The sequence below is a fragment of the Hyla sarda genome, chromosome 10, assembly GCF_029499605.1.
Source record: "Hyla sarda isolate aHylSar1 chromosome 10, aHylSar1.hap1, whole genome shotgun sequence".
Classification (NCBI taxonomy): domain Eukaryota; kingdom Metazoa; phylum Chordata; class Amphibia; order Anura; family Hylidae; genus Hyla; species Hyla sarda.
Window position 1 is genome coordinate 126,046,882 of NC_079198.1, and position 26,392 is coordinate 126,073,273.

Genomic DNA, 26,392 nt, shown 5'->3' on the forward strand with positions numbered 1-26,392 from the left:
TTTTGGTTTGTGTCCAAATCTACTCCGTTTGCAACTTGCATAATGGAGATAAAACCAAGCAGACGCGGAACTAGATTCTGGTTTCAGCAAAATAACCAACTAAAACCTTGTTGACCTGTCCAGTGTATTTTCTGTATCAATTCAAGATCTCTTCTTGCTGTTGTTTACTTCTAGAGAAGTTGGTCCTGGTCCTGTGGTGGACACACAGCTGTATGACTTGTTCCAGGACACATCTTTGTTAACTAGGCTGTAATAAGCCATACATCTCAGGGACTATCACAGGACTTTTCAAAAAAAATACCCAGTTTTGCTGGCATGTTGAGCATTCACACAAGATGGCTTATATTTATTTTATTTTTGTATATATATATATATATTTATTATTGTGTATATGTAATTTATTTATATTTTGTTTCTTAGCACCTTGGGTGGGTGCCGCATGAGCGATTGCGGGGGTCCCCAGTGGTGTTATGTTTTCCACCGGAGTACCCCTTAAACAGAGTTAAGCACTCTGCATAGACAGTCCAGTGTCAAGTCTATAATATTTAACCCCTTTAAATTATAGCTGGCACCTGCAGTGTTAAAGAGCTTTCCATTCACTGCCATGGAGGCACCACCAGCAGAATACAGCAGCTGTCTACGGCAGAATTTCAGACTAGGCCGCATATCTACATGTCATTATTTTGCTGTAGATTTCTGTAGTATGTATCACAATTTGACCGATAACAAAACTTGCATGTAACACGTTTTGCTTTATTTAACCCACTTTCGTTTTTTCCTCCTTTCCTTTTAAAAATCATAACCCTTTCAATTTTGCACTAAAAAAACCATATGAGGGCTTTTTTTTTTTTTTTGCGCCACCAATTCCACTTTGTAATGACATCAGTGATTTTACCCATAAATCTACGACGAAACAGAAAAAAAATCATTGTACGACAAAATTGAAGAAAAATGCCTTTTTGTAAATTTTGTGGGCTTCCATTAAAAATGACACCTTATCATTATTCTGTAGGTCCATACATTTAAAATGATACCCTACTTATATAGGTTTGATTTACTTCTGGAAAAAAATCATAACTACATGCAGGAAAATGTATACGTTTAAAATTGTCCTATTCTGACCCCTATAACTTTTTTTATTTTTATGCATATAGGGCAGTATGAGGGCTAATATTTTGCACCGTGATCTGATGTTTTTATCGGTACCATTTTTGTTTTGGTCAGACTTTTTAATCGCTTTTTATTCATTTTTTTATGGTATAAATAAATACCAGGGCTGTGGAGTAGGTAGATAAATGTTTTGACTCCACAGTTTTTTGTACTTCCGACTCCGACTCCTCTGTATTAATATGTGAATGTATTTATAAACACTTACAGTTGAATCCAAGAAGCTGTTCCACCAAGTTCTTCTAAGCTCTTCTAGCAGAGAGAGGTAGTTGGGCAGAAGCTGCTGCCTTCTCCTTTTTGTGTGCTGATCTGCTGCTGAAGATAGGGCAGTGGGAGGATCCAGGAAGGGGCATTTATTATAAAACATGATTTCCCTAGTAGAATCCCAGAGTCATGTTTAAAGTTTAAGCTAACAATCAGAGTTTACAAATTTTTATAGCCTTAGCTGAATGGCAGCAGTTTTTCTAATGGTTTACAGCTTCAGTCTTGGAACTATTGACCCTCCATTCCCTTCACTTATACAAGTGTCTCTAGTCCTGCAAAAAACATATTTACTTAATTCCCTATCAGTGAGAGACTAGGTTACCCATGGGTTTCCTGTAACAGCAGAACACAACACGATGGAAATTATAAGTATTACCGCTCCTAATTGTGCGTTGTGTGCCATATAGTGAAGCACATGAAAAGCTTCTTCACGGTCACTTAACGTGTTCGTTTTGCAGCTATGTGATGCACTGCATGCATTGGTCTTTATTCTTACAGTAGAGAAGTCATTAATAACTTTTTGTGAATTGGGACATTTAAACTGTTTTTTTTATTTTTTTTTATTCCAATCTAAATTTAGTAGGAGTCGGTGCATTGTTTGCCGACTCCAGGTGCCCAAAATTTCCTCCGACTCCTCGACTCCGACTCCACAGCCCTGATAAATACGCTATTTTGGACTTTGGAATTTCTATGCGCTTACACCATTGACCGTGCAGTTTAATTAACAATATATTTTTATAGTTCGGACATTTACACACGCGGCGACACCACATGTTTTTTATGTTTATATATTTTTTATATGGAATTTATGAAGGGGGGGGGGATTTAAACTTTTCATAAGGAAGGGGTTAATGTGTGTGTTTTTAAATGTTTTTTTTTTTTTTTTTTTTTTACACTTTTAGTCCCCTTAGGGGACTTTTAGGATGAATCATTTGATTCCTCATACAGATCAATGTGGTTTCATAAAACCACATTGATCTGTGTGCTCTGCACTCGATTGATAAAGCCTGGTCCTGCCAGGCTTTATCATTCACAGCGCTGGAGCCGACATGGAAAGAAAGGTAAGCTCTCTGGCTACCTCAGCAGTGGACTCAGTAGACTCTACCTTTTGAGCTGGAAACTCGTTTTAATATTACATAATGTGCATGCTGTCCTATTTTTGTTTGATTCTAAGTCTTTTTTCCTTTTTTCTTTATAGAAGAAATCAGTCTTCCTAAAAGACCGCCGAAGAACAGGGAGCCTCCCGAGGATGTACAGTAAGTGTCAATTCCTGGCAACTGTAGTTTCTTTTTGACACAAGTGACTGCTGCCGACTGCTCCCACTCACTTCTGTTAGAAAATGATATATGTGTATATATGTATACTTCTCAAATTGTGAGGCACACTATAGATGATGGTCAGGCACAGGACACACTTAGGAGGCACTTCTGTTAGAAGGTAACATAAATTGTTGTGCCTTTTCTGGTCACTGATGGAATAGCCTTCCTGCAGAAGTGGTAGCTGCAGATACTGTGAAGGAGTTTAAAGAGGAACTCCGCCTCTAGATATGTTATCTTGGATAGGGGATAACTTGTCTGATCGGGGGGGGGGGGGGGGGGGGGGGTTGGCCGCGACTCCCCTCAATCTCTGGGCCAGCATTACGGTCACTGAAGCCTAGAGGCTTCCTTGATAGTGATGTCAAGCCACACCCCCTCCATTCATGTCTATGGGAGGGGGGTGTGACGGCTAGTACTCAGCCATCATGCCTCCTGCCGTAGACATGAATGGAGGGGCATGGTGGCTGTGATCGCCAGCCATCCAGCATGAAGTGGAGTTCACTCCATGCACCGGATTACTGGTGTGCCGGGCTGGAGAATGTGGAGGTCCTTAGTGGCCGGACCCCCGCTATCAGACATCATATACCCTATCCTTAGAAGAGGGTAACATGTCTAGCGGCAGAGTACCCATTAAAGCATGTATGGGATAGGCATAAGGCTATCCTTCATATAAGATAGAGAGATAGGCATAAGGCTATCCTACATATAAGATAAGGATAGGTATAAGGCTATCCTTCATATAAGATAGAGATAGGCATAAGGCTATCCTTCATATAAGATAGAGATAGGTATAAGGCTATCCTTCATATAAGATAGGGATAGGCATATGGCTATCCTTCATATAAGATAGAGATAGGCATAAGGCTATCCTTCATATAAGATAGGGATAAGCATAAGGCTATCCTTCATATTAGACAGGGATAGGTATAAGGCTATTCTTCATATAAGATAGTGATAGGTATAAGGCTATCCTTCATATAAGATAGGCATGAGGCTGTCCTTCATATAAAGAGGGCCTGGGAATATTCATATTATTCAAAATATTGGGCAGACTAGATGGGCCAAATGGCTGACGCATTTCGGGGAGAATTTATCATTATTGTCTGTGGTGGACGTGTTATACAGTCAATAATTTTCAGCTGGGAAAGTGCTGACAGGTGTCAAATTTTTGAAATGGCGCAGAGCATAAACAGTTAGGGGAAATTACCTCCGCACAGTCAAATGAAGGGTGGTCTGTGTTACTGTATTTCATTGCTGAGCCCCTATAACTTTCTTATTTTTCATATACAGTGCAGTATAAGGGATCATTTTTTGCGCCATGAGCTGTAGTTTTTAAATGAACACTGTCAGATATAAAATCTTTTTATATGTTGTACATCCTGGCAAAACAATAGTTTTTTCTAATATACTTCTTTAAAAATGTTTCACATTTTATTTTATTTTATTTTTTCATTTTTTTTTTTTTTTTTTTTAAGATGATTGCGTTTGAAAATTCCACCACTAGGGGTCACCATACCTTCTGGGGCACTGATGAGTCCCACAGCAGCATGAGCGTGTCCAAGGGTCATGGACCCAAGATGGCTGATTGACAAGGCTGCAGGAGGAACACAAACTGCAGCAACACTGCTGTAACAGAGTTTTAGCAAACATGTGCCTCCAGCTGTTGCAAAACTACAACTCCAGGCATGCCTGGACAGTCAAAGGATGTCTGGGCCTGCTGGGAGTTGTCATTTTGCAAAAACTGTAGGCACACAGCTGAAGGCAACACTGCTGCAAAAAAGAGTTATTCCAAAACTACATGTCCCAGCATTACAGGACTGGCACAGGATGACACACATGAATGACATAGAACAGAAAATGTATGCATAAAAGCAACCACTGTACTTCTAGCACTAAACCTTTGCACTAATTTAGGAAGTTGTAAGTTATACACTCACCATATTGTCTTTGGTAGAGTACAGGCAATCTCCAATAATCATTGTGTGTGTACAGCATAAAACCATAGAGGAAAGGGTTACACAGCAGGGCTGCCAGGCTCTCAAGAGCAGTGAGTCGGCAGAGGGAGGGGGAGGAGTCATCATAATGCAGGCAAGAGAAGACACGCCCCCTCCCTTTCAGAAGACGAAATAGACAGTGAGCAGCTGTAAAATGCAATTCTTTAGTGAAATATCGGTGATTGATACATAAACATTATATGAAGTTGATCAGGATTAGGTAGTGATTAACATAACAGTTACATTATTATTATTATTATTATTTTTGCGGTATCTGACCGGTACTCTTTAACCCCTTAAGGACTTAGGACGTATCTCTATCTTATATGAAGGATAGCCTTATACCTATCCCTATCTTATATGAAGGATAGCCTTATACCTATCCCTATCTTATATGAAGGATAGCCTTATGCCTATCCCTATCTTATATGAAGGATAGCCTTATACCTATCCCTATCTTATATGAAGGATAGCCTTATGCCTATCTCTATCTTATATGAAGGATAGCCTTATGCCTATCCCTATCTTATATGAAGGATAGCCTTATACCTATCTCTATCTTATATGAAGGATAGCCTTATGCCTATCTCTATCTTATATGAAGGATAGCCTTATACCTATCCCTATCTTATATGAAGGATAGCCTTATGCCTATCCCATCCATGCTTAAACTCCTTCACTGTATTTGCAGCGACCACTTCTGCAGGAAGGCTATTCCATGCATCCACTACTCTCTCAGTAAAGTAATATTCCTCATATTACTGCAGAAACCTTTCTAAGCGGGATTAACAAGCGGTCATTTTGGAGATAACAAAACAAACGCAACATTAAAATGAAATATAGAATTTATTTTATAGATTAAAATTATACAGCGAATATAAAAATGTATAGAACACCCACAGGGCATGTTGTGGCTGACCAGGAGTAGTACAGATAAAGATTGTCTGTTTAAAAATGAAATGAAAACTACACTATAAAAAACGCACTTGTCAGCTTTTTAGAAAAGCTACTATAATGGATGTACATTTACGCCCATTGTTCGCTCCCCTTCTATGACACGCGCTCAGGAGCTGAGTGTGCATCATAGCAGGATGCCGCCGAGACCCATGGCTAATGCCGGACATTACAGATTGTGGTGATGCCCAACGTTAACCCCTTTGACACCATGATCAAAGTTGACTGCGGCAGCTCAGCGGAGCTGGTCGGGACCATCGCGGGGAAATCGCGATGTCCTAATCAGCTGAGATGGCGGGAGGGCCCTTACCTGCCTCCTCACCGTACGATCGGTTCTCCAAAGCGCCAGTCAGCCATTTCAGACTGGAGCAATGGAGCACCTGTAACACTGATCAATGCTATGCTATGGCATAGCATTGAACAGTATATGCAATCAGAAGATAGCATGTAATAGTCCCCTATGAGGACTTAAAAGATAGTAAAAAAAAAAAAGTTAGTAAAAGTAAAATTAACCCCTTCTCTAATAAAAGTTTCAATCACCCCCCTTTTCCCATTACAAAATATTGTAAAAATAAACATGTGGTATTGCGGTGTGTGTAAATGTCTGAAATATATGAAAATATAATGTTAATATAATGTTTAATCTGCACGGTCAATGGCGTATGCGTAAAAACAAAGTCCAAAATTTCTGGTCACTTTGTATACCCTAAAAAAAAAAAAATATAAAAAGCGATCAAAAAGTCCCATCAAAACAAAAATGATACCGATAAAAACTGATGATCACGGCGCAAAAAATGAGCCCTCATACATCCCCGTATATAGAAAAATAATAGTTATAGGGCTCAAAAGAGGACATTTTTAAACTTTACTAATTGTCATACAAAAAGATATAATTTTTTTAGTAAAATGGCTTTTTTATTCATTTTATTTCAGCTTTGCCCCACAAATAATGAGGAGGAAGAAATGAGAGTGCAAAAATGAGAACCTGTGTTCAAGGGGTTAAAAAAAAGCTAATTAGTAGCTTTTCTGATAATATAAGATCCCGTTTTAAAGGGGTACTCCGGCCCCAAGACCAATGGATAGGGGATAAGATGTCTGATCGCGGGGGTCCCGCCGCTGGGGACCCCCACAATCTAGCATGCAGCACCCACCTGTAAGCACTGCAGGAAGCGCTGGAGGCTCAGTGTTATGCCTCCTGACCACGGGGATGGAGTATCGTGATGTCACGATTCCGCCCCATGTGACATCACACCCCGCCCCCTCAATGCAAGTCTATGGGAGGGGGCGTGACGGCTGTGGGTACTGCATGCTAGATTTCGAGAGTCCCCAGCAGCGCGACCCCTGCAATCAGACATCTTATCCCCTATCTTTTGGATAGGGGATAAGATGTCTTGGGGCAGGAGTACCCCTTTAAGGCCCACTTTTTTGCAGCGCTTTTTGCAACCACCTCTAATAAAACCTGTTTTGTTTTGTTTTTTCCAGGAAAAAAGAGCTTCTGCAGACCATCATGCACATCCTGGAGTCCGTCCAGCTCAAGTGGGAGCTGTTTCAAAGCTGGACAGATTTTTCGAGGTTGCACCTCTCAAACAAACTGGCAATATTCGGCATTGGCTACAACACTCGGTGGAAGGAGGATATTCGATACCATTACGCGGAAATCAGTTCACAGGTTCCACTGGGAAAGCGTCTGCGTGAGTATTTCAATCCCGAGAAGCTGGAGGGGCGAGTGGTTATGACCAGAGTTCAGAAAATGAATTGGAAAAATGTGTATTATAAATTTCTGGAAATTACCATCAGCGAAGCTCGATGTCTGGAACTGCACATGGAGACCGACTGGATTCCTATAGCTCACTCAAAGCCGATTGGCGGAGACATAGTCCAGTACCTGTTACCTGGCGGCATCCCCAAGTGTCCGGGTCTCTACGCTATAGGATACGAGGAGATGGGGAACAAACCGGACAATGCAGTAGTCGATTTAGTCAATGATGGCAATTGTGAGTCTCCGGCGGAGCTCGCCTCGAAATCTGACCCAGTAACTTCTAAAATCACCTATTGTTATCTTGGAATTGCCGAGAGCATAACGTTACAGCAATGCTTGTTCTTTCATTTCCAGTCCACCATCAAGAACCAAAGTAAAGAGTGGGCTAGTATCAATGGATTTTTAGCGCAAAACTGTAAGGTGCAGCCTGGGGTATCCCCGAAAACTATCTACATCAAGTTTGTTGAGGTGGAGAGAGATTTTCTTTCCGCCGGGTCTTTAGTAGAGTGCCTGGAAAAAGCCATCGGGTACCCCTTAAAGTTCAACAAATGAATCTTTGTCCTTTATAAGGACTTGGGCTTCTACAGAAAACTTCCCCTTTCTCTCCAGGGTTTTGCTGTTGAACTGTGAATGAGTTTTGTCTATTTGGGGGGGGGGGGGGGGGGGGTAACGCTTGTCTGATATTCGGAAGAATCGTCCCCATTTCTGAAGACCTTTTTGTCCTTGATGAGCGGGGAGGGCTGTATGTTTGGGGGGGGGGGGGTTCAAATGGTGTTTTTATAAAAAGAATTTTATGGTAGAGCCCTGATATGTATTGCTGTATGTACATTCCACATTGGACATAGCTTATACTTTCATTTTTCAAAGGAAATACTGTAATTGTTTTGGGGTCTTTTTTTTTTTTTTTTTTTTTGGTTCACATTTTTTTTTTACATATCTATTTGTGTGTTGACGACAAATGTAGAAAAGTAACGAATGATGACGTTCACCCTCGAGAGAGACAAACAGAAGGCCATCATAGCCCAGGTAGATGATATTGTATATAATTTAGATAATCACTTTTTTTTTTTACATACCCAATAAGTGTTTTTACTATTTCCAGCCAGTGTTGCCTGCAAAGACTTTGTGACGTACCGTATCCACTCTTAGCCGTCTTGCCATATTCACCATATCATTTTTATTTTATTATATTTCATTAAAGTATTAAATAAATTTTTTTTTATTTTTATTTTTTTGCCATTGCAAGTTTTTATTAGAGGAGAAAATTTTAAAGAAAGTTGTCTTGAAATTGTGCGTCCGGTCACACTGTGATTTATCCAGAAGACAAATCCTTGTGTGATCTGTAATGTGCCAGATATGTGTCCTTTCACCTTACCCTCCAATGCCAGAACTTGGGATTTCTCATTGCTGTGTAAATTGAGATTCTGCAGATCTTCTACCAGAACACCAATAGGAAAATAAAATCCCCAGTGCCTTTCTTTAAAGCAGTGTTTCCCAACCAGGGTGCCTCCAGCTGTTGCAAAACTACAACCCCCAGCATGCCCGGACAGCCGTTGGCTGTCCGGGCATTCTGGGGGTTGTAGTTTTGCAGCAGCTGGAGGCACCCTGGTTGGGAAACACTGCTTTAAATTGTGAAGCTACAGTGAGGGCGACACAGTGACTTTTTGTTGTACTACAAGATTAAAGGGGTACTCCCGTGGAAAACTTTTTTATTTATTTTTATTAATTTTTTTAAATCAACTGGTTCCACAAAGTTAAACAAATTTGTAAATTACTTCTATTAAAAAAAAATCTTAATCCTTCCAGTACTTATTAGCAGCTGTATTCTACAGAGGAAATTATTTTCTTTTTGGATTTCTCTTCTGTCACTAGCACAGTGCTCTCTGCTGACACCTCTGTCCATTTTAGGAACTGTCCAGAGCAGGAGAAAATCCCCATAGCAAACATATGCTGCTCTGGACAGTTCCTAAAATGGACAGCAGAGAGCACTGTGGTCGTGACAGATGAGAAATCCAACAAGAAAATAATTTCCTCTGTAGTATACAGCTGCTAATAAGTACTGGAAGGATTAAGATTTTTTTTTTAAGAGAAGTAATTTACAAATCTAAGGGGTACTCCGTTGGGAAAACTTATTTTTTTATATTTTTTTATGGACTGGTGCCAGAGAGTTAAACAGATTTGTAAATTATTTCTATTAAAAAATCTTAATCCTTCGAATACTTTTTAGCAGCTGTATGCTACAGAGGAAATTCTTTGTTTTTGAATTTCTTTTTTTTGTCTTGTCCACAGTGCTCTCTGCTGACACCTCTGTCCGTGTCAGGAACTGTCCAGAGCAGCATAGGTTTGCTATGGGGATTTTCTCCTGCTCTGGACAGTTCCTGATAACAGGCATCAGGTGTCAGCAGAGAGCACTGTGGTCAAGACAAAAAAAGAAATTCATACAGCTGCTAAAAAGTACTGGAAGGATAGAGATTTTTTAATAAAAGTAAATTACAAATATGTTTAACTTTCTGGCACCAGTTGATTTAAAACCTGAAGTGTGACCTGTACTGTCAGAAAGACAGGTGTAAATAAATAGCTAGATAGGACTAGGGCTCTTGTCCTGCTGGAGAACGCCCTCTGGGCACTTGAGCCTTATTTGTATATTAATTAATTCTGGCCATATCTATCCATGGGCTTTTTTCCTCTGACAGGTTTGCTGTAAAATGAGACTTGCAGTACTACAAAAAGTTGCAGTGTAGTCTTAGCGAAGAATCTCTGCAGACCATTTTGTAACGTAGAATTAATCTACATAAACAGATGAGTCGCTATGTACAAATAATTTCATATCCTGAGTTATTTCTTGCATTAGGGTTCACGGAATTCCACACGTTGAATTCCACGCAGTGAACAGTACCATCAGTGTGAATGGGTCTTCTGCCAGACACGTTCACACTGCGGAATTTCAGCGATACTGAATGGTATATGCAATCAGAAGATTGCATGTAATAGCCCCTATGGGGACTAAATAATAGTAAAAAAAAAAAGCAATGCCGCTGCTGAAATTGTTCCGCGCAAAGAAAGAACATGTTCATTCTTTGCGCGGAATTCTGCGAGTACTGCATAGCCATCAAAGGTCACAACGCTGTGCCCCGCGGTTCTACCACCGAAGTATTTTCAGCGGCGGCCGCCTGAAGGAATATTCGCTTGCGGAATTCCACGAGCGGAGATTCCGCAGTGTGAACATACCCTTACACTCCAGAGCTGCACTCACTATTCTGGTGGGGTCACTGTGTACATACATTACATATTCCGTACTGATACTGAGTTATATCCTGTATTATACCCCAGAGCTGTACTCACTATTCTGCTGGTGAGGTCACTGTGTACATACATTACTTATCCTGTACTGACCCTGAGTAATATCCTAGATTATACTCCAGAGCTGTACTCACTATTCTGCTGGTGAGGTCACTGTGTACATACATTACATTACTTATCCTGTACTGACCCTGAGTAATATCCTAGATTATACTCCAGAGCTGTACTCACTATTCTGCTGGTGAAAAAAAGTGATGTGATGTACACAGTAACCCCACCAGCAGAATAGTGAGTACAGCTCTGGAGTATAATACAGGATATAACTCAGGATCAGTACAGGATAAGTAATGTAATGTATGTACACAGTGACCTCACCAGCAGAATAGTGAGTACAGCTCTGGGGTATAATACAGGATATAACTCAGGATCAGTACAGGATAAGTAATGTACACAGTGACTCAAATCTTTATGTAGATATATACACACATACATACACACACAGATACAGTCATGGCCGTAAATGTTGGCACCCCTGATATTTTTCTAGAAAATGAAGTATTTCTCACAGAAAAGGATTGCAGTAACACATGTTTATCCCCTTTGTGTGTATTGGAACTAAACCAAAAAAGGGAGGGGAAAAAAGAAAATTGGACATAATGTCACCAAACTCCAAAAATGGTCTGGACAAAATTATTGGCACCCTTAACTTAATATTTGGTTGCACACCCTTTGGAAAAAAATAACTGAAATTAGTTACTCCCTATAACCATCAATAAGCTTCTTACACCTCTCAGCCGGAATGTTGGACCACTCTTCCTTTACAAACTGCTCCCGGTCTCTTATTGGAAGGCGCCTTTTCCCAACAGTAATTTTAAGATCTCTCCACAGGTGATCAATGGGATTTAGATCTGGACTCATTGCTGCCACTTCAGAACTCTCTAGCGCTTTGTTGTCATCCATTTCTGGGGGCTTTTTGACGTATGTTTGGGGTCATTGTCCTGCTTTAAGACCCAAGATCTCGGACACAAACCCAGCTTTCTTACACTGGGCTGTACAGTGCGACCCAAAATCCATTGGTAATCCTCAGATTTCATGATGTCTTGTACACATTCAAGGCCCCCAGTGCCAGAGGCAGCAAAACAACCCAAAACATCATTGACCTCCACCATATGTCACTGTAGGTTCTGTGTTCCTTTCTTTGTAGGCCTCATTCCATTTTCGGTAAACAGTAGAATGATGGGCTTTGCCAAAAAGTTTTATCTTGGTCTCATCTGTCCACAAGACGTTTTCCCAGAAGGATTTTGGTTACTCAAGTTTATTTTGGTAAAATGTAGTCTTGCTTTTTTATGTCTCTGTGTCAGCAGTGGGGTCCTCCTGGGTCTCCTCCACAGTGGGGTCCTCCTGGGTCTCCTCCACAGTGGGGTCCTCCTGGGTCTCCTCCACAGTGGGGTCCTCCTGGGTCTCCTCCATAGTGGGGTCCTCCTGGGTCTCCTCCATAGTGGGGTCCTCCTGGGTCTCCTCCATAGTGGGGTCCTCCTGGGTCTCCTCCATAGTGGGGTCCTCCTGGGTCTCCTCCATAGCATTTAATTTAATTTAAATGTCGACGTATAGTTCGCGCTGATACTGATGCTCCCTGAGCCTGCAGGACAGCTTGAATATCTTTGGAACTTGTTTGGGGCTGCTTATCCACCATCTGGACTATCCTGCGTTGACTTTCATCAATTTTTCTCTTCCATCCACGCCCAGGGAGATTATCTACAGTGCCATGAGTTGCAAACTTCTTGATAATGTTGCGCACTGTGGACAAAGGCAAATCTAGATCTCTGGAGATGGACTTGTAACCTTGAGATTGTTGATATTTTTCCACAATTTTGGTTCTCAAGTCCTCAGACAGTTCTCTTCTCCTCTTTCTGTCCATGCTTAGTGTGTGCCACACAGACACACAATACAAAGACTAAGTGAACTTCTCTCCTTTTTATCTGCTTTCAGGGGTGATTTTTATATTGCCCTCACCTGTTACTTGCCCCAGGTGAGTTTAAAGGAGCATAACATGCTTGAAACTCTTATTTTTCCACAATTTTTAAAGGGTGCCAATAATTTTTTGGGGAGTTTGGTGACATTATGTCCAATATTTGTTTTTTTTTCCTCCCTTTTTTTGGTTTAGTTCCAATTCCAAAAAGGGAATAAACATGTGTATAGCAAAACATGTTACTGCAATCCTTTTCTGTGAGAAATACTACATTTTTTAGAAATATTTCAGGGGTGCCAACATTTACGGCCATGACTGTAAGTGTATATGTATGTATGTGTGTGTGTATATGTATACATATATATATATATATATATATGTGTGTGTTATAAAACAGTGATCAGAGGATGGATACTTTAGCTTATGTCGGCAGTTCTGATGAGCTGTGATTATAATAGATTTTACTTGCTTTACATACAGTAAATGACAGATAACCTAATAACACCCTATTGGCTCCAGTAATCCTAAATGTATTTATTCTTCTGAGGACACTTAACATCAGGTTTATCCAATGAGCTACATGTGTCTCCTGTTTTATGTGAGATTTCCCAGCCCCCGATATTCCTGTAGTCCTCATGGTCGGTGCCGCCTCTTATTTATTCTCATTTTTTACTCTCTGATGCACCGAGATTTTTGCTAATAAATCACTTTCTCCTCTATCATGTTTCTTATTTTTGTGCTCGACCCCTGGGATATCTGTTTAAAGGGTCGTCCATGTGGATGGTCAGGCATTTCCGAATTTTATTTTGCAGAATTTCTTGATTATACGGGCGCATTTCTCCTGATGTTGTGGATTTATATCAGTTTGGAGACCTCCTTGTTTTTAAGTAAACATCGTAAGAATTGTGCCTAAATCACAATGATCAATTGATCAAAGCGTTAGTACTGCAGACAGGTAGAGTAAAGCATAATGGAGGAGAGTTATCAAAACCTGTCTAGAGCAAAAGTTGCCGAGTTGCCCATAGCAACCAATCAGATCGCTTCTTTCATTTTTTACAGGCCTTTTCAAAAATAAAATAAGCAATCTTATTGGTTGCTATGGGCAACTCAGCAACTTTTGCTCTAGACGGGTTTTGATAAATCTCCCACTCTATTCATACTCATACGGATGATAAATCCTTCATGTATTTATTCATTTCTTGAAAGTATATTCAGTATTCAGACATATGAGTGTCATTATTGATAATGCAAGATGGAAATAGCATATTTCCTCGGTCAGGTGGAGAGAGAGACGAGTACAAACCAGCCGCACTACGTTTCAGGGGCACGTCCCCTTAGTCATGCACACACAGTTCAATAGAGGAGCGGGTTTAAGAACAGTGATGTGGATATGAATAAAAAGAATTAGCTAAAAAGGGAAACATCTTGGATAGTAGAATTCGAATCTCTGGAACCGAAAGGGTTAAATGAACACTGTAACTTTTAAGGTGTATTTGTAATAGTGGATTTCAGCATGCTAGCGAGTTTTGGATGGTGAGTGAAGTATGACTGTGTGCGCTAGTCTTGAAGGGTTAATTACTCACCTGAATCCAGATGCTACCATTCTTAAAGGGGTACTCCGCCCCTAGACATCTTATCCCCCTATCCAAAGGATAGGGGGATAAGATGTCTGATCGCGGGGGTTCCGCCACTGGGGACCCCCGCAATCTAGCATGCAGCACCCACCTGTTAGCACTGCTGGAAGCGCTGGAGGCTCTGTGTTATGCCTCCCGACCACGGGGACGGAGTAGCATGACATCACGACTCCGCCCCTGTGTGATGTCACGCCCCCTCCCCCGCTATGCAAGTCTATGGGAGGGGGTGTGACTGCCGTCACACCCCCTCCCATAGACTTGCATGGCGTGACTTCACACAGGGGTGGAGTCGTGACATCATGCTACTCCGGCCCCGTGGTCGGCACCCGCAGTTTGTGAGCTGGCAGCGCGGCGTGCAGCTCAAAGAGGTGGGTGCCAAATGAAAGATTGCGGGGGTCCCCATCGGTGGGACCCCCGCGGTCAGACATCTTATCCCCCTATCCTTTGGATGGGGGATAAGATGTCTTAAGGCCAGAGTACCCCTTTAAGAACAGTGATGTGGATATGAATAAAAATAATTTGCTGTAAAGGGAAAATATTTTGGATAGTAGAATTAGAATCTCTGGAACCAAAAGGGTTAAATGAACACTGTAACTTTAAGGTGTATTTGTAATAGTGGATTTCAGCATGCTAGCGAGTTTTGGATGGTGAATGAAGTATGATGATGTGCGCTAGTCTTGAAGGGTTAATTACTTGCCTGAATCCAGATGCTACCATTCTTAAAGGGATACTCCGGCACTAAGACATCTTATCTCCTATCCAAAGGATAGGGGATAAGATGCCTGATCGCAGGGGTCCCGCCAACTCCCCTCAATGCAAGCCTATGGGAGGGGGTGTGACAGCTGCCACGCCCCCTCCCATAGGCTTGCATTGAGGGGGCGGAGTGTGACATCACATGGGGGCGGAGCCGTAACATCACAATACTCCAGCCCCGTGATCGACAGTCATCAGACACGGAGCGAACATGCTCCAGGGGCTGATGGTAACGGGGTGCTGCGTGAAAGATCACGGGGGTCTCCAGCGGCTAGATCCCTGCGATCAGGCATCTTATCCCCTATCCTTTCTATAGGGAATAAGATGTCTTAGCGCCAGAGTACCCCTTTAAACCCGCTCCTAGCGAACCTGTGCACATGACTAAGGGGACGTGCTCCTGAAACGTAGCGCGGCAGGTTTGTACTCGTGTCTCTCTCCACCTGACCAAAGAATGCTATTCCCATCTTTCATTATGAATAACGCATTCATATGTCTGAATATCCTGTCAAGAATTAAATAAACATATGAAGGATTTATCATCCGTATAAGAGTCTGGACATTATGCTTTATTCTACCTGTCTGCAGTACTAACGCTTTGATCAATTGGTTCTATAGATGTGTGTACAGGGTCTGTAGAGTCCATTAATCTATAGCGTTTGCCTGGAACCACTGATGGTGGTAACTATGATGTTTTAAAACCTAAAATCACAATGAAACTTGAGCCACGGTCCCACTAAGGCTGCATTCACATCTCGTTTTTGCAATACGGTTCCCGTATCAGTTTTTTTGTAAAAAAAAAAAAAAAAAAAAAAAAGTGTGTCTCAAAACCGGTACCGAACCGTATACAACCGTATATATACCTCTGTACGGTTTGGAAACGGATGTCCGGTTGCATACGGTTTAATATGTTTTTTAAGAAGAAAAAAAAAAACGGATACGGTTTTATGTTTGTCCTTAATTCAATAAAGTTCTTCTTGTTCTATTTGTGGGAAGAACTTTCGGCGTGCCCTGCGCATGTGCAAACTGCAAAACCGTATTGTGCAAACCGGATGAAACCGTACGCACATTCGGTTCCCATAGAAAAAAAACGTATACGGGTTGTATCCAGTTTTTCACCCGGACATAAAACCTTAGTAGACTACGGTTTTGTGTACAGAAAAAAAAACCGTAAATGATGCAAAACGTTCACAACTGGATGCTACGTTTTGGCGTACAGCTTTCAATGACATGTCTATACACACTGGCCCTTATTTACTAAGAGTGTTGTGTAGTTTTCTTTGTGGGTTTTAATTCCCTACAATTTATTCTCCACGGTATTTACTGAGGTTTCCCTACATTTTCCACTTTCCCTACACTTTGCTTTTTTCACACCTGCTCTGATCTGTCGGGATTTCCTCAGCTCAAATCCACCACATTTTCTGTGGAAACCTTAGTAAATATGTTGGGATTTTGTGAAAACGTCGGGAACACGCCCCTTTTATGTGACCACGCCCCCTTTCATGTGACCACGCCCCCTTTCCACGACATCCACGCCAATTTTAAGGTTTTATTAGCAAAATGGAGAGTTAGTTGGGGTTTTTCAATTCAGGCGCAGACAGAATTTCAGGCGCATATTCTGACGCAGACAGAATTTCAGGCACAATGCGCCCGAAACTGGCGCACAACCCGACAAAACATGTCGGGTTTGCAATAGTAAATGAGGGCCAATGTTTGCAATAAGGTTCCATACGGTTTTTACACAGGAGCCGTATTGCAAAAACGACATGTGAATGCGGCCTAACCCAATACACCCATCATCTTTTTTTCCCCATTATTGGTCCCAGTGGGTCTTCCCACTCGTAAAGGTCCTTGTTTCTAAATTTTAACTTTTTTTTTAAATATATATGTATTAACTTTTTGTTTATTTTAAGGACAACTTTTTGCAAAAGTCCTGAGTATTTCAGTGTTTGATGTAGCTGCTAATAGTTTTTAATATGATTCTATTCCCTCCTTTTTGTTTTTGTTTTTTCTTTTTTTTTTATATATATCCATGACAGCAGTATATACATTGTATATCTCATGTTCTCTCCAGCTATACATGCTGGGCCGATGCTTTTTTTTTTAAACACGTCTTAATATTGAACCAAGGAAGTTCTGATGGACAGCAATGTTACATTACTACATTTCAGTATGTTGCGAGGCTGCAACAGTTCCTGTCATTGCCTCATGGGTTGCTATGTAACCGAACCTTCACTGTAAGAGCTAATGTATAAAATGTCATTGGAAAATAAAGAGTGAACAATTTGTTATATGTACTCCTGATCTTCTGTGTGACTGAGGAAGACGACTCTCTCGTCCTGGTGACACGAACGCTTCTGTTTTTTTTTTTTTTTTTGTCATTTTGTAAGTTTTTTTTTTTTTTTTTTATTAGTGGTGTTCTAGTTCTCCTCAACACTTGTTTCCATCTGGCATAAAATATAAATATGCATAGAAATATTCAGATATTCCCTAAGCCAGTGGTCTTCAAATTCAGGTGTTACATAACTACACTTCTCGGCATGCTGGGAGTTGTAGTTTTTGCAACAGCTGGAGGTCCACAGTTTGGAGACTACTTGAATTGAGTGACTTTTGGCTGCCAGGAGTTGTAGTTTTGCAACAAGTTTTGCAACTTCAAACTGTGGACCTCCAGCTGTTACAAAACTACAACTCCCAGCATGCCCGGACAGCCGTTGGCTGTCCGGGCATCCTGGGAGTTGTAGTTTTGTAACAGCTGGAGGGCCACAGTTTGGACACTAGCAGCCAGTTTGAATTCTTCTGCATGGAATGTCCATGTGGAACGTTCTTGGACTTAAAGCGGTACTCCACCCCTAGACATCTTATCCCCTATTCAAAGGATAGGGGATAAGATGTCAGATCGCCGGGGTCCCGCTGCTGGGGACCCCTGGGATCGCCGCAGCGGCACCGCGCTATCATTACTGCACAGAGCGAGTTCGCTCTGTGCGTAATGACGGGCGATGCAGGGGACGGAGCAGCGTGACTTCATGGCTCCGCCCCTTGTGACATCACGGACCGCCCCCCTTATTGCAAGTCTATGGCGGGGGTGTGCCGACCACCACGCCCCCTCCCATAGACTTGTATTGAGGGGGCAGGCCGTGTCATCATGAGGGGCGGAGCCGTGACGTCACGCTGCTCCGGCCCCTGCATTGCCCGTCGTTACACACAGAGCGAACTCACTCTGTGCAGTAATGATAGCGCGGTGCCGCAGCGGGGATCCCGGGCTTCCCCAGCAGCGGGACCCCGTCGATCTGACATCTTATCCATTATCCTTTGGATAGGGGATAAGATGTCTAGGGGCGGAGTACCCCTTTAAGCAAAACCTGTGCAGAAGAAAAGTTGACCAGTTGCCCTTAGCAACCATTCAGATTGCTCCTTTTTATTTTTAAAAAGGCCTCTGGAAAATTAAAGTAGTGCTCTGATTGGTTGCTATGGGCAACTGCAACACTTTTCTTCTTTACAGATTTTAAAGGGGTACTCTGGTGGAAAACTTTTTTTTTTATTGTTTTTTAAATGAACTGGTGCCAGAAAGTTACAGATTTGTAAATTACTTCTCTTAACAAAATCTTAATCCTTCCAGTACTTTTTAGGGGCTTTATACTACAGAGGAAATGCTTTTCATTTTGTCTCTTCTGTCACGACCACAGTGCTCTCTGCTGTCCATTTTAAGAACTGTCCAGAGCAGGAGAAAATCCCCCTAGCAAACACATGCTGCTCTGGACAGTTCCTAAAATGGACAGCAGTGGTCAGCAGAGAGCACTGTGGTCGTGACAGAAGAGAAATCCAAAAAGAAAAGCATTTACTCCTAAAAAGTACTGGAAGGATTAAGATTTTTTTTAATCGAAGTAATCTACAAATCTGTTAAACTTTCTGGCACCAGTTGATTTAAAAACAAAGAAAAAAAAAGTTTTCTACATGTGTACCCCTTTAAAACCTGTGAAGAAAAGTGTTGCAGTTGACCATAGCAACCAAAAAGTTTTCCATGGGAGTACTCCTTTAATAAATCTCCCCCCAATGTTTTTAAGCACAAGGCAAAGGTGATCCTCCAGTTGTTACAGTAGAAATTGATGAAGGTTCTGGAGTGGTCTTCTGAACATAGAGGGCTATTCCAGGATTTTTTATTTTATTTGACTCTGCTACACAGGCTGTAAAGTTAGTGTAGTTCATAATATATTGTCTGTACCTGTGTTTGATGGTGATCTCAAAATTCTTATGTGATCTGTGCACCAGTGTTCATATTTAGCAGCATACAAAATGACTGTTTTGGGCTTTTCTCAGGTTGGGATGTGGCCCGAGACATTACATCACTAGTCAGGTGTTGAAAGGCAGCCTGTCTGTGCTTCAATGGATGGAGCAACCACTGGGAGGGGAGGTAAGATCATTCTACACAGGGCTGCAGGGAATTGTAGTTTCAAGCACAACATGGAAGGGGAGCTCAGCTGTGCTACAATGGGTGGGGGGAGAAAATTGACCTCACACTTACAAACAAGGTATCCTGAGACTTGTAGTTGGAGGGAGGGACCTCCAACAGGAAATGGCCATTTCCCAAAAAAGAAAGCAGCAACGTTTTGTAATCTCCTAACACAGCCATTTAGCCCCAAGACAAGCATGGATCCTTCCTAAGCATGTCCATTACTGTCTGCCAGGTAAGTAACTAATGTCACCTTTTACTGTATAACCCCTTTAAAAGGGTACTCTGCCCCCAGTCATCCTTTAGATAGGGGATAAGATCTCCCTGCTGCACCCGGCATTTTAGAGCAGTGGTTCTCAACCTTTTCGGCGACCGTACCCCCCAAGGCCTGAAAGTATGTTTGTGGGTACCCCCTCACGTGGAACTTGCGCGCGAGGGGTACCCGCGGACAAAAGGCGTGTTCTTACCTTTATACTAATGCACCCCCCCCCCCATTCATCTTAATCCCCTTGCGCTATTATCCCCCCCTCCATCTTAATCCCCCTGTCCCACTATTCCCACCTCCCTCTGATCCCCTTTTGCCATTATTCCCCCTCCATTTTAATCCCCTTGTGCTATTATCCAATATGGCAAAAGGGGATTAAGATGGAGGGGGAATAATGGCAAAAGGGGATTAAGATGGAGGGGGGAAAATGACAAAAGGGGGTCAGAGGGAGGGGGGAATAATGACACCAGGGGATTAAGATGGAGGAGGGGGAATAATGACGCCAGGGGATTAAGATGGAGGAGGGGGAATAATGACACAAGGGGATTAAGATGGAGGAGGGGATAATCAACCCCCCTTCCTCCATCTTAATCCCCTTGTGTCATTATTCCCCCTCCTCCATATTAATCCCCTTGTGTCATTATTCCCCCTCCTCCATATTAATCCCCTTGTGTCATTATTCCCCCTCCTCCATCTTAATCCCCTTGTGTCATTATTCCCCCTCCTCCATATTAATCCCCTTGTGTCATTATTCCCCCTCCTCCATATTAATCCCCTTGTGTCATTATTCCCCCTCCTCCATATTAATCCCCTTGTGTCATTATTCCCCCTCCTCCATATTAATCCCCTTGTGTCATTATTCCCCCTCCTCCATATTAATCCCCTTGTGTCATTATTCCCCCTCCTCCATATTAATCCCCTTGTGTCATTATTCCCCCTCCTCCATATTAATCCCCTTGTGTCATTATTCCCCCTCCTCCATATTAATCCCCTTGTATCATTATTCCCCCTCCTCCATATTAATCCCCTTGTGCCATTATTATCAGATATGGCAAAAGGGGATCATAGGAAGGGGAAATGGCGCAAGGGGATTAAGATGGAGGGGGAGAGGGATAATCCCTCTCCCCCTCCATCTTAATGCCTTGTGCTCTGTCCTATACAGTCCCCCCTCCGTCCCATACAGTTGTTTCAACTTGGATTAGAAAAAGCTCGCCGGCACTGCCAAGCTTCCCGTGACTCCTATATGAACCAGGTCAGTCTCATAACAGTTAGTGGTGCTCAATTCCTTATGAAGACGAAGAGTATCCAAAATACAAAAATACAAAGAAAGAAGGAATGGCACTCACCGCTTACTGTAATTTCTTATCTTTGCAGGTGCTTTAAAAAGGCATTTCATCCAGCCGGGTGTGGACGCCAGTGCGCGTGCTACAGGTAACAATTGTTTCGCTCTGGCTTGCATTGAGAAGGGGCGGCCGTGACGTCATGAGTTGTTTACCTGGCCTCCTGCGGTCCCGTTGCCCTTCCTTCACGGGATGTTCAGCGGGGCCACACTGACGTGTGATGTCTCCTGCGCTGTGCGGCAACTCCGCGCAACGTCAGGGGAGGCCACACGTCTCCCCGGCAACCACGCAGCTCACTTACAGTAGCCGCAGCTCGGGCCACGCTACTGTACAGTGAGCTGCCGTGGCTATGCACTGACAAATACTGGCCAATGCATGGCCGGTATTTGTCAGCGCTTTCGCGTACCCCCTGACAGCGCCTGGCGTGTACCCCAAGTTGAGAACCCAGGGTTTAGAGCATTGGGTGCAGCTCCGGAGGCTCATGACGTCACGGCCGCGCCTTCTCAATGCAAGTCTATGGGAGGGGGCTTGGTGGCCGTCACACCCCCTCCCATAGACTTGCATTGAGGGTGTGTGGCCGTGACGTCACGAGCCTTTGCATCGCCAGTCATCCGGCACGGAGCGACGTCCGGATGTCTGGGGTGGCGCAGCAAAGATCGCGGGAGTCTCCAGATCAGACAACTTATCCCCTATGCTTTGGATAGAGGATAAAATGTCTAGGGGCAGAGTACCCCTTTAATATCTTTGACCCACTCTGGGTCATGCAACACTAAAGACTTTGCATGACTTGGAGGCATTTTGCCAAGACGTGGGCAGCTCTGCCACCTACAATCCAGGGCCTCGTAGACACCTATTTCTAAAGACTGCATTATGTCATTGATGCTTAAGGGGGAAAAACACAGTATAAAGAACTGAGGTGACGCAGACCCCCTGCAATCTCCGGAATGGGACCTGGCTCTCGGGCATCATCGGACCTCCCATAGAAATGAATGGAGTGCGCCAGTCTACCGGTAGACGACACGCGCTCCTCACTGAGCGAGACTGGGTCCCGTTCCGGAGATGTCGAGGTTCCCAGCGGTCAGATGTCTTGCGAGCAGCTACTCCTGTGGATAGGGGATGAGTTCACTTGACTGCAGTACAGTGATGCGCTGGGTTGTTTAATTTAAGATGGGTCGGATGAGCGGCAGTGATGAACCGTGCAGCAGACGTCACACTGTGGTAACTACACAAGAAATGGTTGAAAAAATAAATAAAAATTCACCAAGTCATTTTTTGCAAACCGTAGAATGAAAGTGAGACAGCAGAGACTGCCGGCATATCAACTGTGCCCATTATATCTTACACGAACATATAGTCAGGGGCCATGTTTACTCCTGGCCAAAAACAATGCAGTGTATGTCTTGGGATAGTTAGAGTATTGTGCTGTAGTAAACACACTTTACAGTGCCCTCCCCTTAAGGCTCCTCTAGCCTGGATACAAGATGAGATACGGTTGGGCATGAAGGCATACAGGCTCCTTAGGGCAGTGTTCCCCAACCGGTATGCCTCCAGCTGTTGCAAAACTACAACTCCCAGCAAGTCCATCTCCAGAGATCTCGATTTGCCTTTGTCCACAGTGCGCAACATTATCAAGAAGTTTGCAACCCATGGCACTGTAGCTAATCTCCCTGGGCGTGGACGGAAGAGAAAAATTTATGAAATGTGTCAACGCAGGAAAGTCCAGATGGTGGATAAGCAGCCCCAAACAAGTTCCAAAGATATTCAAGCTGTCCTGCAGGCTCAGGGAGCATCAGTGTCAGCGCGAACTATCTGTTGACATTTAAGGATGGGTTCACATAACGTTTTTACTAATACAGGACCACATTGGGGGAAGCTAAAACCTTGCACTGCCATATGCCGCCCGTATGTAATTCATTTCAATGAGCCGACCGGAGTGAAACGCTGATTCCGGTCGGCTCATTTTTGTCCCGTATGCGGTTTTCCACCTGACCTCAAACCGTGGTCGACTACGGTTTTATTTGTGGTGGGAAAACCGCATACAGGGCAAAAATGAGCCGACCGGAATCAGCGTTTCACTCCGGTCGGCTCATTGAAATGAATTACATACGGGCGGCATATGGCAAGGATACGGGAGCACCAAGGTTTTAGCTTCCCCAGCCGTATGCGGTCCCATATTGATAAAAACGTGATGTGAATCCAGTCTAAATGAAATGAAATGCTATGGAGGAGACCCAGGAGGACCCCCACTATGGAGGAGACCCAGGAGGACCCCCACTATGGAGGAGACCCAGGAGGACCCCACTATGGAGGAGACCCAGGAGGACCCCACTATGGAGGAGACCCAGGAGGACCCCACTGCTGACCCAGAAACATAAAAAAGCAAGACTACATTTTGCCAAAATCCTTCTGGGAAAACGTCTTGTGGACAGATGAGGCCAAGATAGAACTTTTTGGTAAAGCCCATCATTCTACTGTTTACCGAAAACGGAATGAGGCCTACAAAGAAAAGAACACAGTACCTACAGTGACATATGGTGGAGGTCAATGATGTTTTGGGTTGTTTCGCTGCCTCTGGCACTGGGGGCCTTGAATGTGTACAAGACATCATGAAATCTGAGGATTACCAATGGATTTTGGGTCGCACTGTACAGCCCAGTGTAAGAAAGCTGGGTTTGTGTCCGAGATCTTGGGTCTTCCAGCAGGACAATGAGGGACATTTATCAATGTTTGCTTATGTATTCTTTTTTTTAGTAATTTTTTCCTTACTTTTTTTTTGCTTATGTGCGACGTATTTATCAACTGGTTTCAGCCTGTTGATAATTTTCTTTCACGTAAGCAATTTTTCCTTTTTTACTTTAGTAGTAGCTTTTTCTGCTCCATGTTTGAGCTGGAGTAAATTTAGTCAATTTTTAACGCTGTTGCGACTTTTTTTTGCGCAGTTGCGACTTTCGCAGTTAATAAATACCTGACTACCCGTAGTCCATTTTAAAATTATTACTACATAGTAAATTTTAGGAAAACTTGCTTTTCTCGCTTTCCAGTCAAAATGTCGCACGAAAAATCGTGTAGTCGCAGTTGCGACAATTTTGTGACAATTATAGTAAAGAAAACCTGACTAAACCCGTTGATAAATGTCCATAAATGACCCCAAACATACGTCAAAAAGCCCCAGAAATGCATGGCAACAAAGTGCTGGAGAGTTCTGAAGTGGCAGCAATGAGTCCAGATCTAAATCCCATTGATCACCTGTGGAGAGATCTTATAATTACTGTTGGGAAAAGGCGCCTTCCAATAAGAGACCTGGAGCAGTTTGTAAAGGAAGAGTGGTCCAACATTCCGGCTGAGAGGTGTAAGAAGCTTATTGATGCTTATAGGAAGCGACTGATTTCAGTTATTTTTTCCAAAGGGTGTTCAACCAAATATTAACTTAAGGGTGCCAATAATTTAGTCCAGCCCATTTTTGTAGTTTGGTGACATTATGTCCAGTCTGCATTTTTTCCCTCCCTTTTTTGGTTTAGTTCCAATACACACAAAGGGAATAAACATGTGTATAGCAAAACCTGTGTTACTGCAATCCTTTCCTGTGAGAAATACTTCATTTTCTAGAAAAAATTCCAGGGGTGCCAACATTTAAGCCCATGACTGTAGATGATTCCATATAGCAAGATGGATAAAGCACATACCTCGGTCGGATGGAGAGAGAGACGGGTACAAACCTGCTGCACTGTACCCGTGTCTATCTCCATATGACCGAGGTATGTGCTTTATCCATCTTGCTATATGGAATCATGATGTCAGCAGAGAGCTCTCTGTTCCAAAAAGAAAAGAATTTCCTCTGTAGTATTCAGCAGCTAATAAGTACTGGAAGGATTAAGATTTTTTTAAAGTAATTTACAAATCTGTTTAACTTTCTTGCACCAGTTCATTTAAAAAAAAAAATTAATAATAATAATGTTTTCCCACAGGAGTACCCCCTTTAATTTAGGCACATCTTGGTCTGAAACATATATTTATTGGGTTTTAGACACAATTTGAACTTCACTTGACACTCAATGTGGCTTCATGCTAAAGGGGCCTGAAACGGGATGCGCGGCACCAAGATGTGTCAAACACTGAGGTGCATAAGCGAAGGCTGTACCCTATTTATCAAACAGCCCGAGGCACTGCGATACATTTTCGCATTATACTGTCTGGGCCAATGTTCTTACTATCGCTTGAGTTTAAGCTGCAAGTCTCCGTCCTGCCACCAGATGGCAGTCATGCTCCTACAATGAGGAGTGAGGCTTCATGCACCCAGAGGTACTTGTAGCCAAAAGCCGGAACGAATCCTACAAAAGCGACAATGGAGGATTTGCATGTCCTTTGTTTTTCTGTACCCATTGGTTTTATGCTTACAAATACTGGAGCCCTTGCACCTTAGACTGTGCCGGCTGTACCCAGTGATTCCAGCAGGACTGGCTCGCCATCTGTGTGTTTGAGGGTGCCCAACGCAGGCATGCCGACTTCAATGTCTAATGCAGTGTTTCCCAACCAGGATGCCTCCAGCTGTTGCAAAACTACAACTCCCAGCATGTCCGGACAGCCGAAGGCTGTCCGGGCATGCTGAGAGTTGTAGTTTTGCAACAGCTGGAGGCACCCTGGTTAGGAAACACTGGTCTAATCCTTTGTTATCATTTGGAGAAGCAGTCAAAAAGGTCTGGCAGGGGCATATCCCCCTTTTCCTATAGAAAACATATGCACACCCTATCCGTATAAGTGTGCATCTGTATTGGGGGAGGACTGGCTATGTAAGGCGTCTGACCTCTTTAACGGGTCATTCCCATCTCAATATTAGGGCTCCTTTCAAAATGACCAGCTGTTTTAAGCAATTTAAAAAGTACCTCTCATGATCTTGTTAAATGTTATAATCCTCCCAGGTCACTGCCCCCATCATGATAAACCACCCCCTGCCTTTATTTTTATAATTTTTTAGTTTTCTACCTTGATATTGCTCTTTATTTTCTGCTCCGTCTCAGTCAGATTCACAGACTGGGAAGGGGGCGTTCCCCAGCAGGCGTGACATCATCTGAAGCCATACAGGGGAGAACTTCCTCCCTCACTCTGCTACACACAGCCCAGAGCAGTTCAGTGTGACATGAGTTATGATTGGCTAAAGCTGCAAACACACCCCTCAGGACTCCAGACTCCGGTGGAAAAAAAAGTTTTTTTTAAAATCAACTTGTGCCAGAAAGTT

At 42.9% G+C, this 26,392-nt stretch overlaps 1 protein-coding gene across 8 annotated transcripts in view; it reads left to right on the forward strand.

The window, feature by feature from the left end:
- The window catches only part of MSANTD2 (Myb/SANT DNA binding domain containing 2), a 193,885-nt gene that overhangs the window by 12,783 nt on the left and 154,710 nt on the right, over positions 1-26,392 (forward strand). For 3 of the 8 annotated variants that reach the window (XM_056541887.1, XM_056541888.1, XM_056541889.1), the window contains exons 3-4: positions 2,630-2,687; positions 7,178-7,386. In XM_056541887.1, the coding sequence (XP_056397862.1) occupies positions 2,630-2,687; positions 7,178-7,386 (267 nt within the window). Of the gene's footprint in view, positions 1-2,629; positions 2,688-7,177; positions 7,387-8,418; positions 8,945-19,421; positions 19,648-26,392 lie in introns of those variants that run through there. The other 5 variants (XR_008848183.1, XR_008848180.1, XR_008848181.1 and 2 more) reach the window with 5 other exon arrangements.